The 20,391-nt window shown below is 37.5% G+C and overlaps 1 protein-coding gene across 1 annotated transcript; it reads left to right on the plus strand.

Annotated features, from left to right (window-relative positions):
* Positions 1-4,406: 4,406 nt before the first annotated feature.
* LOC308692922 (tripartite motif-containing protein 16-like) lies at positions 4,407-14,258 on the plus strand. The gene is made up of 6 exons (XM_081369519.1): positions 4,407-5,579; positions 5,826-5,921; positions 6,009-6,242; positions 12,502-12,661; positions 12,812-12,859; positions 13,099-14,258. Exons 1-6 carry the CDS (start codon positions 4,872-4,874, stop codon positions 14,028-14,030), a joined length of 2,178 nt encoding a protein of 725 aa, XP_081225645.1. The 5' UTR covers positions 4,407-4,871; the 3' UTR covers positions 14,031-14,258.
* Positions 14,259-20,391: the final 6,133 nt, after the last annotated feature.

A 20,391-nucleotide genomic window follows, 5' to 3' on the forward strand; every position in this document is an offset into this window, starting at 1 on the left:
GATTTTTTTTTTCTAGTATTATGTGTATTTAAATGAAACCTAAATGAAACGTTGTTGGAAAAAAAAAGCTGCCCAGTTATAGATGATATATGGGCAGATGACGTGACGCCTGTTTTTTCTGTAACTAAGTGTAAATGTTTACTGAACTGCATTTCTCAACTAAAACAACACATGCCAGTGGGGCATAGAACATCATTTTATTTTAATATTATGATTTTGGGACGTAAAATGTATTTGGTGTTGTTCATATTTCAAGGTGAATAGCAAAATGTCCTGCGGTGTGACTGTAACATTGATGACTCATCAAATGTAAATATTAGTAAAATAAAGCAGATATGTTTGGAGCAGCTAATAAATGCCTTGGCATTATTTTGTATGTATTTACTTAATTAACTTAAGTTTTCAAAATGCTAAAAAGTACTAAAATAATATTTACAGTATATTTAGTTTTGAAATACAAATGCTGTCCTGCAGTGTGACATAGGATATTAGATTTTTGTACTGGCAGTTACATGGACAGCCATAGGGGTCCTTTAGTCAAGACCCCTACCAGGAAGTCCCCCAGATGTTTGGATGTGCTAAGGAGGTTAAAAGATGAGTGTTTATCGCTTATTAATTTGATATATTTCATCATTTCTGTCAGACCATGAACGTGTTCATTTTTGATAGTCCTGTGGTGTGACTGATCTAGACTGATCTAGTTCGAGAAAAAATAAAAATATCTTTAAAAAAGAATCATATTCAGGTTTAAAACAATGAACTTATTCAGTTCCTGTAATGCCCAAGGTCAATCTTGTATAGCAATTACTCAAAATGGCTGCAAAAGTGAAAAAGTCCTGTGGTGTGACAGCCCGTCCTGTAGTGTGACATAATTAAGTCAGATGTCTAGCTAGATTCTAGACTGTTATCTTTGCAATATTAAACATAAATATAAATATATCTCTGTCTCTCTATATATATATTAAACAAATATTGCAAATATATGTATAATATAGGTATATTATATATAATATTAAACAAATATATATCTGTCTTCATTATACATAATATACCTATATTATACATATATTAAACTTAAATATATATCTGTCTTCATTTGTTTGTTGTATGTGTATGTTAACAGTCACTGATCATTGTTTTTAAAGTGATTTTTGTCAGTTTTTAGGCATGAGCAAAGAAAGGACAAGGAGGTACAGGGAAAGGTTAGCACAGGATGAAGTCAAATTTCTCTTGTTCACTGGAATCTTTGTTCAAAGAGCTGAATTGATGATTTTAACATGCTTTTAATTATTTTAGCATGATTTTAATGACTTTCTCCTGAAAAACAAGATATTTATTTAGTCTTAAGTTAAAAATAGGAATGAATGGTCTTTATGACTGGGTCAGATTTGACGCCTCCAAAATGTTAATTATTCAGTATGTCTTGTTTACTATGTTTTTAGTTCAAATTCATACACTAAGTAATAAGATTGTACTGATATGTTGCATTTTCATTAATGTTCAAATAGAGATGCAAATGAATTTGTTTGTTACAAAAATATTCAATACATTTCACCATAAATGTTCATACAGTGTTTCATTTCGTCATGTGGTGTGACGGGATGTCCTGTGGTGTGACATCACTTCAAACACAATTAAACGACTTTTACTATGTTAACTAGCTTAAATGATTATATGCATTTGAAAACATTTCATAATATAACTATATAAAAAAATAATAAACATTTTCAAATATTTATTCTCATTTTACACAATATTTCCACTGGAGAGAGTGGTAAAAGATGGCACAAGCAAAGAATATAATCAAAAAACAGCTGTGAAAAAAAAATATATGCAGAATTTTAATGATCATTCTTTAAGAATGCTTGTTAAACTTGAAACATACCTGATTTGTATTTGAAATTAATCATATTTCAATATTTGAATTTTATAGTAATGTCATGTCACACCGCAGGACATATTTTGCTGTGAGAAAAGCTTAATAAATTACATAATGAGAAAAAAAAATCTGCTAACCTCTAACAATTTCAAAAACAACAGTATTTGAACTTTACAAATTCATACAATTCTCAAGCAATTTAGAACTTTGATTTCAAAAATGCTGTTTCACCCTTATTTGTCATCTGCCCATATGACAACCACTGGGAGCGTCCATCTCTGAATCAGCGCCAAAGCGCACTCGCTGATTTGTTAGTGTTAGTTCACCCAAAGTTGAAAATGCCATAATTAAGTCAACCTCATGTCGTTTCAAACCCATATGACTTTCGTGCATCCTCGGGACACATGTGAAGATAGCCTATTTTAATCAAATCTGGGGAATTTCTGTCCCTCCATTTAAACTCTGACGCTTTCAAACGTTCATTAAGTTTCATGAATCGAGCAGTTTAATCCAAGAACAGACACGATTGCTTTAAATGATGAGCAGATTTAATTTAGACTTTTTCACATATAAACATTGATTAACGAACAATGTTTGCAGAATTCTAAATTTGGTCACATAAGCAATGTTTAAATGTAATAAATAAGGTCAACTCATCAACTGATTTATTTACTTGGTCATCAGGGGTCCCTCAAGCCTGCGGGGCCCTACACAATTGCATGGGTTGCGTGGTGGTTAACAACACTACTGTCTCCAGTTGTCGAGTGTCTTTTCAGCAAAATATTGGGACTTAAACAATCAAGAGGTTTTAGTCTTATTGTTCAACTTGGCTAGCTTTAAATAGCTAAATCAGTAAATGCTAATTGGTAACAGAATGCTTTGATAGCATTAGCATAGCATAACAACTGCTGAATGACTATGACAATATTGAACATATAACATATATCTGTTCTCAAACCAAACTCATGCTCTACTCATCACCATGATGGAAACCCCCTAAAAACATAGCTATATCAAAGAGTATAGAAGCCCAAGAGGAGAAACTCAATAGAACGCTCCATAGCAACAGTTGCCCCCATGACGTGACGGCGCGGCCACCATTATGGACTGAAAACTGAAGGAAAACGCCGAAAAATAATGGGAGTCAATGGCACTGAACCAACTTAACATAACAAAAACTTAACATAACTTAATTTTTTCTGGCCGTCATATCTAAATATGAAAACAATTTAAAATACATTAATGAGGATGACCGACGTTAAATGACAGAAAATGTTACGTCTATGTGTTGGTTATGCATGGCCTAATTACCCTTAGGAAAATAGTATTTTGGGACAAAATATTATAGAAGGACTATAAGACTACTATAGAAATACTATAGCGGCTCTAGGATATTATAGAGGTATTACAGAACTTAACATACTTCTGTGATTTTCTGTAATACCTCTATAATATTTTAAAGCTGCTAGAGTATTTCTATAGTAGTCTTATCGTACTTCTATAGTATGTCCCGAATTACTATAGTATTCCTATAAGATTACTATAATATTTTGTCCTAAAATACTATAAGATTCCTATAGTACTTTTTCGTATGTCCCCACCGAATCGGCTTCATTAGCCTACCACTTACGGTTTGCAAAGATACAATTATAAAATTACTGCAAACCTTTAATCTATCAATATTTATGTTCTGTTATGCATTTTCCTTGTTATATGAATAACAGAAATTCATGAAATAATATATATGCAGACACACAGTAATAAGATATTTATTCAAATGTTGATTTTGAAATTAGTGAACATCACCATATGATTTGGAAAAAAAAATAAATAAATAAATGATAAATGAACATTTCTAAAGACAGTTAATCTTTTACATAGACTATCACAAAAATATTAACAACTTGTTTTTTGCAACATCTTCAGTGAAAGTGCACACAGTGAACGTTTCAATGGCAAGAGCAAAAACAATCTATGAATGTCCTATTACAGGCGGAAAGGTACAAAAAAAGATGTGCGAACTAGCAAGTGCACACATGAACTATAAACAGTACTAAAATGGAAGTGGTGCCATAAGATCACAGTAATTAATCAGACACCACAATCTATTGTGTGTGCATTTGTGTATGAGACGTTTTTTTGTATTTTTTTCTTTTTGTGAGAGAAGAGGCATTGATTTTGCCATTGACTGGCGCAGCAGTCCATAATGGCGGACGCGCCTCCGCAGCAGAGAGTTTCGCCTCTTGGGCTTCTATACTCTTTGGCTATATCTCCCACTTAACATTAATCTTGTAGCTACAAACAATATTATATAACACTTAATTTTAGCATTTACAAAGCATGCTGAGAAATAGAAATCCCAGCCCAGTTTCAGTTAAATATAAGTTTGTCTAAATTTCAAGAAACAAATTCATAAAACTGAAAACAATTAAACAATTCAGATTACTTACAATGTGTCAGTTTTGTGAACTTTAGAAGAAAAAATTCTGATGAATAAATACTGTAACACTTATACATTTATTACCAGCCCAGCAAGCAATATATGCTATAAAGTTCTTTGGCGTAGGCCCCGCCCGTAGCTTGCAACCCGAGGGTACGGACTCTGCATTTCCTGCCTGAAGACGAAGGCGGAGCGCAGCCGACCCCCTGGAGGTATGGGAAGGGACCATCCTGGTGGAGGTGGGAAGATGGAGGTGAATGAAAGTATCAGCATCTGCGAACTCAGACATGTGTAAGTACTGATCTTTTATACCACAAGTATTAGAACATGATTGGTTAGATGAGAAGGTAATAAGTGACGTAACAATTGAGTCTTCCCAGCAGAACTTACGCTAAAGCTTTCTTTTCTAAATAATCACAAAAGATAACTAATTTGTTTAATTTAAATGTACCCTTCTCAAACCAATTAATTATTTTGAGCATTAGGGTTTACAGTGAATGTTTTTGCTTTTACTGTAGTAGAATCTGAACTCAGCTGGAATGAGGCTTTGTGATGGTTTATAGACTTGATAAACCTGTTTTGCACAGGTCACTCAAACACAGAACCAGGAAGCAGGAAGAGTTCGGGAAAGAGACTAAAGTGCAGTTGAGCTGTTGTGTGTTTGTGTCTCAGTATTCGTACAGTAAAATGGCAGAAGCCAGATTTTCTCAGGATGAGTTCATGTGTCCAGTGTGTCTGGATCTCCTGAAGGATCCAGTGACCACTTCTTGTGGACACAGTTTCTGTGAGAGCTGTATTACAGGCTGCTGGGATCAGGAGGATCAGAAGAGAGTCTACAGCTGCCCTCAGTGCAGACAGACCTTCAGTCCAAGACCTGCTTTAGCTAAAAACACCATGCTGGCTGAAGTGGTGGAGAAACTGAAGAAGACTAAACTTCCTGCTGACTGTTACGCTGGAGCTGGAGATGTGCAGTGTGACGTCTGTACTGGAAGAAAACACAAAGCCGTCAAGTCCTGTCTGGTGTGTCTGGAGTCTTACTGTCAAACTCATTTTGACCATCATGAGGAATTTCACTCCCATAAGCCACATAAAGTGACTGATGCCACTGGACTACTGCAGGAGATGATCTGCCAAACACATGATAAACTCCTTGAGGTTTTCTGTCGCACTGACCAGAAGTTTATATGTGTGCTGTGTACGATGGACGAACATAAAAACCACGACACTGTTTCAGCTGCAGCACAGAGGACAGAGAAACAGGTATGAAACTACACACTGATGAAATAATGTTGACACTATTGATATTGGCACCATATGATCAGGAAACATCATTCACACTGCAGACGTCACAGAAGTGAACAGCAGCTGAAAGTGGATTTTCATATTTTCATATTATCTTAACAGAAAATATGGTGAAAATCGTAAACACAAACTTTTTTTAAACTCTTCACATGATGATATAGTGACATTATAAAGTGCCATCTGTGTTATTGGTTTGTGCTGCAGAAGCAGCTGAAGGAGACGCAGAGGTCGTTCCAGCAGAGGATCCAGCAGAGAGAGAAAGATCTTCAGCAGCTGAGAGAGGCTGTAGAGTCTCATAAGGTGAGTCTGGAGAAGAAGAGAAGTTTGAGAAGTCTCAGTCAGGACTCACTGAAGCTCACTGTGTGATTGTGATGTGTGTCCTAACAGCGCTCTGCACACACAGCAGTGGAGGACAGTGAGAGGATCTTCACTGAGCTCATCCGCTCCATTGAGAGAAGCCGCTCTGAGGCGACGCAGCGGATCAGAGATCAGGAAAAGACTGCAGTGAGTCGAGCTGAAGAACGACTGGAGCGACTGGAGCAGGAGATCAATGATCTGAGGAGGAGAGACGCTGAGCTGGAGCAGCTTTCACACACACCTGATCACATCCATTTCCTGCAGGTAACAGATCGAGAAGAACAGGACAATATATTTTTTGTTATTTAAAGGTCCCGTTGCATGCGATTCCATGTTTCAAACTTTAGTTAGTGTGTAATGTTGCTGTTAGAGCATAAATAATATCTGTAAAATTATAAAGCTCAAAGTTCAATGCCAAGCGAGATATTTTATTTAACAGAAGTTGACTACAAAAAACGGCTCGATTGGACTACACCCCTCTACATCCTGCATTAGTGACATCACCAGAACCGTTTCTTGACTAACCTCCGCCCACAGGAATGCTCCCTCAACTCTACTGGCTACTTGCGCACTTCTTATAACTTAGCCTACTGTGTTTACTCAGCTCTTACGGTGATTTTCTGAAGTAAAACTGACAATAAACTTTATTATACTCATCAGTACATGTTTGATCATCATTCAGACAGCAGACGTGTAGGCTATAAATAAATAATGGATACATAGCCTACAAGCAGATGACAAATACGTTATAATAACCGTAATTAAACTACTAAACCATACCTGTTTCATCTCTATGCAGCAATCTGACTCTGTAGGCATTATTGTCCGACTCGAAATGAACGCCGTTACTGAGAGTTTCTGATATTATCATCATTCCGTGAGATGAATTTTTCCTGACAGACTGAGCACGAGCTCATGAAGCTCCGCCCCCTGTGTCGTCCAGCAGCACCTCATTTGCATTTAAAGGGGACACACTGAAACGGCTCGTTTTTCTGAGCCCCAAAAAATGTCAATTTAAACATGCTGTAAAAAATTATCTGTTGGGTATTTTGAGCTCAAACTTCACATACACACTCTGGGGACATCAGAGACTTATTTTACATCTTGTGAAAAGGGGCATAGAATGGGACCTTTAAAGAGCGCATTACTAATATGTGACCAGTCACGGAAAGTAGGGACACAAGTCGGTTCGGGGTCATTTTGAGTTATTCACATATTCTGAAAGTGTAGTATTCAAGCTTTCCAACGATGTATAACACATGGAAATCTGATAATATTTGGAGAAGTTGTGGCCATTTGAAGGTAGGCACTCAAAAAAAACTGAAATGGTAGAAATCTTCTTCTAAAGACTTGCAAGTTCTCACGCTTCTGGGAATGACAATAGGGCTCATTTACATCTCATTTACATAAGTCATACCCCCTGTAAAGCTCCCCGTCTCCCCCTCCCCCCTGAATGTACCAATTCTACAAATTCTCTAAATAAAACATCTCCAGTTAACTGGCAGAGCATTCATTTAGTTCGTTTTTTAAATAAGATACTAGCGCTGAAATGTGTTTTTTTTTTTTAATCAAGTGATCAAAGTGCTCGTTGCTGCTGCGATCAGTGGTGCAGATACAGTGTTTACTCGTGTGCCTCGCGCGCACACTGCATTGTATTCACTCAATCCGTTGCGGATACTCTCTATTTGTTCTGTTGAAATAACAAAATAATTCAAACGTTTGCATGTCCCTGCTTGATATACAACCACTGATGAACATAATCGTTTTGAAGAGAGAAAAAAACTATACGAGAAAAAAAAAAGAAAACTTATTCAAGGGCGGATTCGAACTCTCAACCTCTGACACGGCTGGCGAACACTCTACCACTGTACCATTCATATGCACGTTGACTCCATTGGCTCTGTTTTCAGCACGCAGTTTAAGTGCATGTGTCTTTAAATGATAATGAGCTTTGCTCACCCCGCCCCTCTGTTCTGTGGGCGTTTTGACAACACACGTGGAGTGTTGCCTTGACAACAGTTGAGGGTATATTTTGAAGAACTAGTGCAAAATGTCCGTGCAAAATCAGTTTTTGTGTGTGTTTTTAGTAATTGTTGGTTTGGTGCCCGTGTAAGAGACTGTGAACGCATTGAATTCAGGGAGCAGGCTAGGTTACTACAAATGATGGCTGTGAATAATCTATAATATTCAGAAGTAAACAGTGTAGCTGAGTGTTTATGAATACCACAACCTTCTAAGTGTTAGTGCAAAATGCCCGTGCAAAATCAGTTTTTGAGTGTGTTTTTAGTAATTGTTGGTTTGGTGTGTTTAGTGCTCATTGTTACAATTACACAACAAAAGTTCAGTGACATTTTTATTTGTGCATGGTAGAAAGCACACAGTGAACTCCGAGAAAACGCTATGCTTGAGGAAACGGTTTGTGAGTAGGCTACTACAAATGATGCCCGTGAAAGAGACGTGAACGCATTTAATAGGATATGTTTAGTTGGTGAATAGCATAGGCTACTATTACACAGCAGCGATAACATTAAGCGCACCAGAATGAAATATAATATTCAGAAGTAAACAGCATAGCTGACTTACAGATTCAGTTAACATCCACAAATGAATAAGCATGTCGATTCAGGGAGCAGTGCAAAGTGCCCGTGCAAAATCAATTTTCAGTTTTAAACTAAAATCACTAAAAATCAGTTTTTAGTACTTGTTGGTTTCTTGGTAAAGAAAACACATTTTTACTCAAATTAATCAAAATGGATTTATCACGTTCTGGAACCAAACTATAATATTCAGAAGTAAACAGTGTAGCTGACTGAGTGTTTATGTCAGAATGTTTATTTTTAAACCACAACCTTCTAAAAATGATATATTTAACGATATATTTAGCATTTCTCATCCAAACAACGTCAAACTTGGCACTGCACTTACTCATGCTCGTAGCAAGACACCTGTCAAGTTTGAAATACATCGGACTAACGGTTCGAGAGATATGTGAATAACACACAGACAGACATAGAGACAGACAGACGTTTCTGTAATTTATAGATAGATGGTCTCTGAGGACACAATCGGACAAGATGACGGCCCCGAAGAAGTTCGATAATTAAGGCTCGAACAGGACTTTTCTGAATGGTTGGTTAAAGTAATGTCACTTTGATCTATCTTTGTGTGTACTGGCAGGGTAGAGTAGTGAGGTACACGAACGCTATGTGTTTACTGATGTATATGTTAGTTCATTGACAGATTGATGTTACAGCTAATGGTCATGAAAAAAAAAAATCCGGTAAATGTAGGCTTGTCAGTGATGCGTAACGTTATCTATGCAGTGTTAGGTAAAACTGTCAGGGGCTGAAGCACTCACATGAGGTCACGGCAGGAATGTTTCTAACAGTAGTTGAAGGACACCTAAGAATTTTGTTGTACCATTCATCTTCATGCAGTTATAACTTCTTTTTCTTTGACATTTCTTCTTAATCAGTAACAGACACCGTTATAAACCATCTATAAAAGTAAGCTTAGTGTAGTATTACCACGTTAACTTTAACACCTGCGTACACAGTTTGTAATAACACAATAACCATAACGCGTTGTTCATTATAAACGTGGGATTATGAATTATATTGAGAACGTCGTAAATAGAAAACATGCCGTAATGTACCCTGAGTGTAAACAGCCGCATTCATCGTGAAGCGTGCAGCAAGTGATTTGCAAAGATTAATATAAAGATTAATATAAAGGTCAATAAAACGTTACACTCACTTCTTCTTCTGGAGGTTCAGCAGGAACACGAATAGTTGGTACCGATCCTTTTTACAGGAGCAGCTTCTTAGCAAAACCAGCTTTATAACGTTACTGACCCTCGTTTGTAAAGCAGTCTGGTGTGTGAAATGATTCGCACAAACATGAAAGCATTCACGTTGATCGTGGGGAATATTCCCTTCGAAAACAAACTCAGCCACTGCGTCTTCAGCGGTTCGGATTTAGAAACATCAAAATGACTGCTGTGTTCCTTATTACACCCAAGAACACCACAATCGCTTAGACGCCATTCTGCTCCAGCGTATCAACAATGTCCACGTGGACTATGATGACAGCTCGCTCACGAGTGAGGGCGGGTCTGTGTTGAAACGAGGGAGGGGCACACGGTCGAACGGCTTGATTTGAGACAAGGGAAAAGGAGATAAAAAGAAAACACTTTATAGATTTGTATCATTTTATGATGGTTGTGTACAGGCACTGCCAACACACATTTCAGTACAATCAACTTGTAAAAGTGCATGTACCATAATATGACCCCTTTAAGGTCCTTGCACACTGAGTCTGAAATTCATGTCCGAAATTTTTGCACATGTTTTGTCAATCGCGTGATTGTGACTCAGTGTGCATGGACCTTAAGACTGATTATTAAGTGCTTTCAGTGTGTATAATTTCAGCCTTACACACTGCCTCAGAAACTTTCGTCCGTCATAAAAAAAATTGTATCGGGTTCGATTTTATGAGTTTTTCGCATCTGTAGCAAGCAATTTTGAATGGCGTTTTGACAATTCAGAGCCACTGAATCACGAATACGAAAAAACGCATACGAAATTTTCGGACTCAGTGTGGCAACGACCTTTAGACTTTGCTGAAAGTTGCTTTTAGCTTCATTACAAAAGTCTCCAACTCTTAGAGAAGTCCTACTTTTTACTAAGAATTTTGTGACACTTAAGTCAAAGCTTAAGACTATTCTTAAGAGCATTTCTGAATTATTTTTATTTTTTTTAAACAGGCCCAGGATCATAGTGGACAAGAGAAAGAGACTCACAGAGAAACATTTTATGAGGGCAGAATGAGCCGCTGACTGAAGTGTTGATCTGTGTGTTCGGTTATTATATAATCAGCAGTCAGACTCTCATCTGATCATCCTCACTCACATTTGAACTTTTTTACCTCATTTTTCCTTCTGATTTCTCATATAATGGTGAAATCCATGAACTTGATGGGAGCAATTTGAGTAATATTCATCAAAGTTGCATCAGATGATTTTAAAACTTGACAGAATTGACAGTTTTTTCATAATTGTTTACCTTTAACATGTTGATGAATTTGACCATGAAGACCCTAAACATGAAGTCTGTATAGTAGCAATGCTTCAACACACTGAAACCACACAAAACTGACCTTGGGATCGTGTCCTACAAGTCCTTGTGGATTTCAGTGTCATTAACAACTCAAAAATTATAAATAATGTTCAATCTAGATTTTGAACTGCTTTTCCTGAGCGAATCTACTCAAGTCTACAATGAGACCAGGGCCGTTTCTGAACATTTTGCCCCTTCCCAAAACTCACACACTCAAAACCTAAATAGCAACGTTTCTAAGCATTGATATGGTACTTTTTTTTTCTTTTTTACAAATTAAGCTGCGTTTCCACCGCAGGAACTTTCCCTACCGCACTTAAAATGTGACTGTCACCGGACTATTTGCCTAATCTTCTGTTTATATACTGTCTATGTAATCGTCACGGTACTTTAGACTGCGGTGGAAGGAAACGCAGACAGCAACAGGTCTGGGGGAGTTCCTGGGAAAAATTGTTCCGGGTAATTTCGGTGGAAACGTGGCTTTATATAAATAAGTTGTTTCTTAACATTGAAATGATTCCCAACTGATGTACATTCATTCTTTTTTTCTGCTCTCATATTGGTTGTAGGAACAACATTAGCTTTCGGTGGTTCAGCGTAGTTTGTTAGCAATGAAAGTTTGACAGGTTCCAGTGCACAGTATCCAAATCTAAACTCATTTATAGTAAATTGATTGTCCAGTTTACTTCTATTGAGATTTCTAGTTGATCATTTCTCTCTCTCCTCATCACTCACTGCCCGATTCACTCCATGTCAAAATTAATTCAGTGTGCTTTTAAATAAAGCCAATCTCAGACACATGATGTATTCAACGAAAAATAAATGGACAATGTTCAGAATAAAATGAGAAAAGTTATATTATTGCATTTAATAATACAACAGTATTGTTTCTTCACTTTCAATAATGCAACAGTAGCCTATTTTTTTTTCAATAAAACTTAAAGTGCTTTATTAAGTTATATTACCCTAAATCCATGCATTTATTAAGTATTAAGTATTGTTTAGTACTTCACGTTTCATTGTGAATTAAATTAACAAAGACCAAAATATCACAAATTAATGTCTTTTCATCACACAAATATGAATTTAGCAAAGTTTGCCCTTTAATTCTGTGAATAAAAAAAAGGCTTTAATGAAATTCCCATTTAAGAATGAAATTGAACTTTTTAGAGTCCAATTTACATGATATAATACAGCTAAGATAGAGATTGATGCATTTGATCAGGATAATAATCAGGATAATAAAATATTTATTATGAGATAGATATTTTCTATAGATATTTTCTCTCGATTTTATTTCCACATCTAAATGAATCACTTTCGTGTTTTCTGGAATTTTTTTATTATTATTTGGTTGGAGGTGTGACAGCACCTGGTAAAACAGCTTTGTTTTCTGTTTTCTCTAGAGTTTCCAGTCTCTCTCAGCTCCTCCTGAATCTACTGATGTAAATGACAATCCCTTCAGTTCTCTCTCCTCTTTTGATGGCGTGAGAGAATCTGTCCGTCAGCTGAGAGACAAACTGGAGGATTTCTGCAAAGAGGAGCTGAAGAAGATCTCTGAGAGAGGTAAAGTCCTGGAGATTCTGCTCTCAGAAATGATCCTCCATCATCTCAGATCATGTAGAAGATCATATTAGAAATGTCTTAGGAACGGATGCAGGGATCATTTTCTCTTGACATGATAATCACACTCTTCATGTCTGTTGATTTCCACAGTCACTTTCTCCAACATTATTCCCAGGACCAGGAACGACTTCCTACAATGTAAGTCACTGAGAAAACAAGCATAAAAACTCACTGAGTGTGTTCATGTTCTTCCTGGAGAAGTGAAAGAAAGCATGACAGAAGAGTTTTAGAGTTGATCATGTAAATGATGATTTGCTCAGGATATCTGGTAAACTGCACTGAGACACTGATGATATATTGAACATGAAGAGTTCAGATACATTAAAAGATCAGACAGATTCATAATTCCTGATTCTGATGTGTTTTATCTCCATCAGATTCCCATCAGCTCAATCTGGATCTGAACACAGTGAATAAATACCTCCGTCTGTCTGAGAGGAACAGAGAGATTACTTACACTTTATTTCAGCTTCAGTCGTATCCTGATCATCCAGACAGATTTGATGTATATCGTCAGGTGTTGTGTAGAGAGAGAGTGTGTGGACGCTGTTACTGGGAGATTGAGTGGAGTGGTGAACGTGTGTATATATCAGTGTCATATAAGAGCATCAGCAGGAAGGGAGAGGGTGATGAGTGTGTGTTTGGATCTAATGATCAGTCCTGGAGTTTGTCCTGCTCTTCTGACAGTTACTCATTCAAACACAATAACATAGAGACTGAACTCCCTGTAAAGCCCATCAGCAGTAGAACAGGAGTGTGTGTGGATCACTGTAGAACAGGAGTGTGTGTGGATCACTGTAGAACAGGAGTGTGTGTGGATCACAGTAGAACAGGAGTGTATGTGGATCACAGTAGAACAGGAGTGTGTGTGGATCACTGTAGAACAGGAGTGTGTGTGGATCACTGTAGAACAGGAGTGTGTGTGGATCACAGTAGAACAGGAGTGTATGTGGATCACTGTAGAACAGGAGTGTGTTCGGATCACTGTAGAACAGGAGTGTGTGTGGATCACTGTAGAACAGGAGTGTGTGTGGATCACAGTAGAACAGGAGTGTATGTGGATCACAGTAGAACAGGAGTGTGTGTGGATCACTGTAGAACAGGAGTGTGTGTGGATCACTGTAGAACAGGAGTGTGTGTGGATCACAGTAGAATAGGAGTGTGTGTGGATCACAGTGCAGGAACTCTGTCCTTCTACAGCGTCTCTGACACGATGAGCCTCATCCACACAGTCCAGACCACATTCACTCAACCGCTCTATCCTGGGTTTGGGGTTTATAGTTTTGGATCATCAGTGAAACTGTGTTGATGAATCAGGATAGATTGTAGAGAGATTCTACCCATAATGCTTTGAGCTGCATGATAAATCATAAACACTGAGATGTTATAGAGTCTCTTACTTTCTCTTTATTACATTAATACTACAGCTGAGCTTCTGTCAGTGAAACAGCATGTCCAGATTATGGTTGAGTAAGTGCTGAGCTTGAAGATGATATAATATTCCCTGCTAAACTCAATAAAAAAATATGTTCTCATTATTTCTTATGTGTGCCTTGTGTATATGTATATGTATATGTATATGTATATGTGTATGTGTATGTATATGTGCATATGTATTGTTTTATGGTGCACAATTTTTAAACACCTTTTACCTAATTTTGATTATTATCAGGTTAGTAAGGTTAAAGTCAAATCTGTCCTAAATCATAAGCATTTGAATTTTCACACTTACAGTAAATAGGTCACACAAGACTTCTCCATGTTCAGTTCAGCTCAATCTCTGAGACTTTTGAACTTTTTAGTTTCAATTAAATATATTTGTATTAACTACAGGTTAAATAGTTTACATACAAATTACTAATATATAAAAAGAAAACAAAACAAAGTCAAAGACAAATCGTTTACAAGCTTTGTCTGCAGGAAATGCTAATAGCAAGAGCATCTAACACCGGAGAGGCCGTTCCTGAGACTCAGCGTCTGCCTTGATCTTCTCATGTCAGCCTTGTGTTCACAATCTGAGTTCTTGAGGTCATCGTCTTTGTAAATCCCCTTATAATTCATTAGTCTTTTTATGGACAAATCTGAAGTCTTGAACAATCATAAGTTCCGGAAATCCCCTTAAAACCTGTTTATATAATCCCCTATAAGAACCATTATAAGATACATTGTTGACATTACTGTTAAAAATGCACTTCCAATAAAGTGAGTGTTGGCAAAACCGGATGTCATTTTTATGTTGAGGAGGCGGGGGTGTTGTCGGCAGCTGCTGAATGTAACTAATAAAGTAACTTGTAATCGAACTAAGTTACTTTTAAAATCAAGTAAAATCTATAAAGTAACTATTAATTTATAATAGTTTGTTACATTTATATACTGTAGCGCTTTTCTAGGTACTCAAAGCACTTTACATGGGAGGGGGGTCTCCTCAACCACCACCAATGTGCAACATCCACATGGATGATGCGACGGCAGCCATATTGCTCCAGAACGCCCACCACACACCAGCTTACTGGTGGAGAGGAGACAGTGATGAAGCCAATCAGTATATGTATATATGGGGATGATTAGGAGGCCATGATGGACAGAGGCCAAGGGGCAAATTTGGCCATGATGCCGGGGTTAAACCCCTACTCTTTTTCGAAGGACGTCTTGGGATTTTTAATGACCACAGAGAGTCAGGACCTCGGTTTAACGTCTCATCCGAAGGACGGTGCTCTTTGACAGTATAGTGCCCCGATCACTACACTAGGGCGTTAGGACCCACACAGACCACAGGGTGAGCAGCGCTCCCTACTGGCCTCACTAACACCTCTTCCAGCAGATACCTGGTTTTCTCAGGAGGTCTCCCATCCAGCAGACCGGGAGAACAGTAAACATCAGTTTATTGAAATTGCAAAAGAATGACCATACGTGGATTTCAGGAGGAAACCGCGTGATGAGGGATGATGAGATGTCAGCTCAGTTGTCGATTACCAGAAGGAAACCACAGTGACCGGGAAATGCACAGTGGCGAAGGACGAGAACAACTATGAAGATGGTGACAGAGCGGAGATCGTGGAACGCTGGAGGAGGAATATTTCATAGAGATGTTGTCAACAGGTAAGTAGCATTTAGCATGTCAGTCTAGTATCCACTTGGGAGAACAGACAATGTGTGTGACTGAGGTGTGTGCTTAAATAGTCCATGGTTGATTAACAACCGGTGCGGGCGATTAGTATTCTCTGTGATTGGGAAGTGCATGCAGGTGAGGGCCAGGGAGGATGATGGTAAATGTAGTGAGGAGGTGGTGACTAGCTGGTGACCGTGACAATAGGCTACTTATATTTTGTATTTTTGTTTTGCATTGACTACCATTTAAAGGTTTTGTTGTGCACCGCAATGCCAACCTCCCATAGAAAGCCACGTTAAGAGTTTTCTTTTATAATAAAGGGTTTCTATGGTAGGAAAACGCTTAACGTGTAATTAAATGTGTTGCGTTCAATTCTGGGCCCATCTGCTTTTCTGTAGCATAGTATGGTTTAATAATAACTTTATATATTCAGAGTGATATAACACTTATGGTGTTATATTGACAACATTACCATTTGAGCACTTCTGTCACTAACCTTGGAGGTTGCAAGGTTCTAATAAACTCTGTTCACGTGACCTCTGCGTTTGAGTCCTCTGTTCAGATGCCCTGACACAGTATATAAAGCCTTTCACCTCTTCGTACTCTTCGCCTCTTCTTCTTTGTTTTCTCCTGCCTCGTCTGCAACACATCTGACGGTAATACTTGCATTTTTCTTCTTTCTCCAGCAAAGCTCTTTCTAAGGCTACGTTTACACGTGGATGGCTAGTTTCATAAACAGACATTTCACCTCTCTTCGTTTTCAAAAATAACATCGTGCACACGAACCTGTGTATATGCTGTCAAGTGCATGCCAAACCTGTAGGTGGCAGTGTAACAAGAAGCTCAAGCCCACCTTAGCCAATCAGAATCCCGAAAATAGTCACATTCTGTGACGTCGCTGCCTAAAACTCAGTTTTTCTCTGTTTACATGCAAACATGCAAACGAAGATTTTCAAAATCTCCACTCTGGCCGGAGTTTTTAGAAAGAATCGGTTTCATTGGCGAATCCTCCGTTTGCGTGTTAACGAAGGGTGCAAACGAAGGGAAATGTCTCCGTTTTTCAAAATAACAATGTACGTGTAAACGGGGCCTAATACATTTTTCTTCCTTTCTATTCTACCTTCATACTTTTTTAATAAATACTTAAATGGGTGGCATAATGGCCCCTTTTACAAGATGTAAAATAAGTCTCTGATGTCCCCAGAGTGTGTATGTGAAGTTTTGACTCAAAATACCCCACAGATAATTTTTTATAGCATGTTAAAAATGTCCCTTATTGAGGGAGCAAAAACGTGTTGTTTTGTGTGTGTCCCTTTAAATGCAAGTGAGCTGCTGCTACCAGCCCCCTTCCAAGAAGAGGGCGGAGCTTCAAGAGCTTTTGTGTGTGTGTGTGTGTGTGTGTGTGTGTGTGTGTGTGTGTGTGTGTGTGTGTGTGTGTGTGTTAGCAGCTCTGATTACCTCACGCAGACACACACTATAACAACACTTCCTCTTCTTAACATGGACTGACCCCCTTTGTTTCGTATTCCCATTGGCGTGGTTTATGTAGATTTTAGAGTTAGTGATGTCACTAATACGAGAGAAAGCTTGTGTAGTCCCTATAAGTCGTTTGTTGTAGTCCTTAAAAGCGATATCTGTAAAAGAAAATATCTCCCTTTGCTTTGAACTTTGAGCATCGTAACTTTGCAGATGTTGTTGCAGATGCTTCAACTCGAGCTTAGATATACCCCCCAGTGGGACTACTAATGCTTGCATGAGGAGCATGGTAGCAAGATGCCTAAATTATGTTGGTGGAGTGGGGGAGGTGGAGGGATGCCAGAACAGCTGATGCCAGAGAAAGGTGAGTGGCTGCTTATATGCTCCGACAGTTAATTGAAAGATTAGATGGGTTCACTCTTCCCAAAATTACGTTGTGAACTTCACTTAAAACATTAAATGTGGTGAGTTTTTCTGTATAAACCACTTTCTTAATAAATCAGTTACAATAGCAATTGTGGTGTTTTTCTTTATAAACCATTTTTCTTAACAAATCAGTTACAAGTGTGGCTGATTGCAATACAGAAGTGTTCTACATACAAAAGGCATACTTGTAACAGGACAATTGCATATTTTCCACAACATATGAGACAATGTGTGTCTATTTCTTTGCTCTTTTGTTCATGAATAGCAAACTCCCTGTTTTCACATTATTCCGGTGTCAATTTGAATGTCATTGCTGTATGCAACATTTCTAAATACACATTCTATGTAATGTGTTTGAGAAGAAAAACTGATTATGTTTTAAATTCTAAGTAGCCACAGTCGGACAATTAATAATCATATTAGTTTAACTATAAAAATAAATGGTTTCACATAGCAAATATCTGGTCCAAACAACCATCAGCTACTAGCTGCTCTATATTTCTAAAGTCAATCTTAAAGTCCAACTGAAATCAAAATTGACCCTATTTACTTTGTAAGCGCATATTACTAGTATTGTGGTGAAAAATGAATCCGTGCAAGTTAATACACAGGAAAAAATTGTTTGCCGTCGTAATCTTTAATCAAAGTCTGAAAAGTTACTTCCGGTCTGGAATGGCATTCCTTCTCTGATGACGTAGGTTTGACCATAGATATCATATAAAGGCTAGAGGTGCGTTCCATTCGACAGGGTCCATACGCAGTGTTCACTGCTCCCCTACTCCCATAGATATAAACACTAGATGTCGCCTGGGCTACGGCAGTTCATTGGAACGAATGCGTCAATAGAGCCGCCATCTTGGAACAGGGGAGCCCCTCCTCTTTAATGCATCAGCGTCAATGTAGACAAAGGTCTAACGGAAATAAAATCACCTATAAAACCTAATAAAATCACATTTTGGTTCGTTCCAACAGTCAGACATGTATTTATCATTGAGTCCAGAGAAAATTTAAGGTTTTGCTATTAAGATAATCTATTTCTTTTTCAAAATATAATACATAGTGCTAGTAGGTCTAAGTTTATTAGTCACATTCTTCAACTTGAGTAAACTTAGAATTAACTATGGCTACTTACCTTAGCCTACTGCATGCAAAATGACTACAATGGTGTGACTATACATGTTAATTTAAACATTTTCAAGCAGAGAAATGTACACTTGACTTATAAAAAACGACTACTACCATCCACACAGTAACTAGACTGATCATATTTCTTTAAGCCATGTTTTGCGTGAATGGGGTTACTTTAACTGTAACAATTTGGTCAGAAATAAACATTTTGTCAACCTTGAAAAGAGACAAAGGCAAATTTACATTTGACGTGTTTCATGGAAGTGGCTGGCCTGAGAAGTTTTGAGGTCTGCATCTGAAGCTTATTGCCAAAACCTGACTGGAACTACACAATAATACGATACATTATTGTGCATGTCCAGTTCTCTGAATTGTTTAAGTACAATCTGGATTAAAGTAACAATATCTAGTAATCACCATCACATGTTCCAATGTATTTGGAATAAAAATATTAGAACATGAGCTAGACAACTTGGCTTATATTAGTCTCTTAACTGTAGGTTTCCACTCTTGTGAAACAGAATCACATTCATACAGAACCCTCCTCCCCCCCCTTAAATCAGTGTAGTGTTTTCAGGGACTTGCCTTGTTTTCAAATGCTATACAGCGCATGTCTAAACTCAACACACTTCTATATAGATTTTAGTTGCACATAAAGTCAAACAAACAATACAATGCAGTTGTGGCATTAATACTGACAAGTTTTAATTAAAGTTTAGTTAAAGTTTTAATAACAAGCTAGTCAGTATTACAAAACAATGCACTCCCCAAACCTAATATCCATCGCCTAAACACAATATACATATAACAATACACAATATACATAGTAAATATGGTTCTAACATGGTTAGCACCTGACCTGTTATTGTTCCGTTGAAAAGCTGAGGTGGCAGAGAAAGAAAAGGAGTTCGAGGATAGCATAGAAAAACCAAAGTTTGACTCTGAGGCTGGACTTGTGTGTTATACTACAAAGCTAACTGGTGACATCCTTCCAAGACTGTCAGCTGAGTTAACCATTCTTAAAACTAAGTGTTTAGTATCCCTGCAACAACACTACCTTACACAGTTTCTACCTTAGACTTTTGCTCTGCAGTTGCAGAGTATGAACCTTTGCCACATGGTGTTGTCTCAACTTATGAAAGGTACAGACAACCAGTGAAATTAAGCTACACTGTAAAAAAAAATCCCGTAAAAAAACGGTAAATCTCTGGCAGCAAAGTTTCCAGACGGGTTCTGTTAAATTACAGCAAATAACCATTTCACAAAATTACAGAAAACCGTAAAAATACAGAATTGACTTTACGGTCAAAATTAATTAAATTACAGTACATTACTGTTAATAATGGCTTATTAAACCGTGGAAAAACAGATAAATTATGTCAAATTACATAAAAAGAACATTTAACTTTAAGGTTAAACTGTAAATTTAGGGTTTTATAAAGTTATTTTATAATAATGCTCTGTCTATCTACAGTAATTATCTTTTAATATATAGTTTCTCTGTGTAAAATAACTATGAAGTTATGTATAA

Source organism: Scardinius erythrophthalmus (genome assembly GCF_964197995.2).
Source record: "Scardinius erythrophthalmus genome assembly, chromosome: 6".
NCBI lineage: Eukaryota > Metazoa > Chordata > Actinopteri > Cypriniformes > Leuciscidae > Scardinius > Scardinius erythrophthalmus.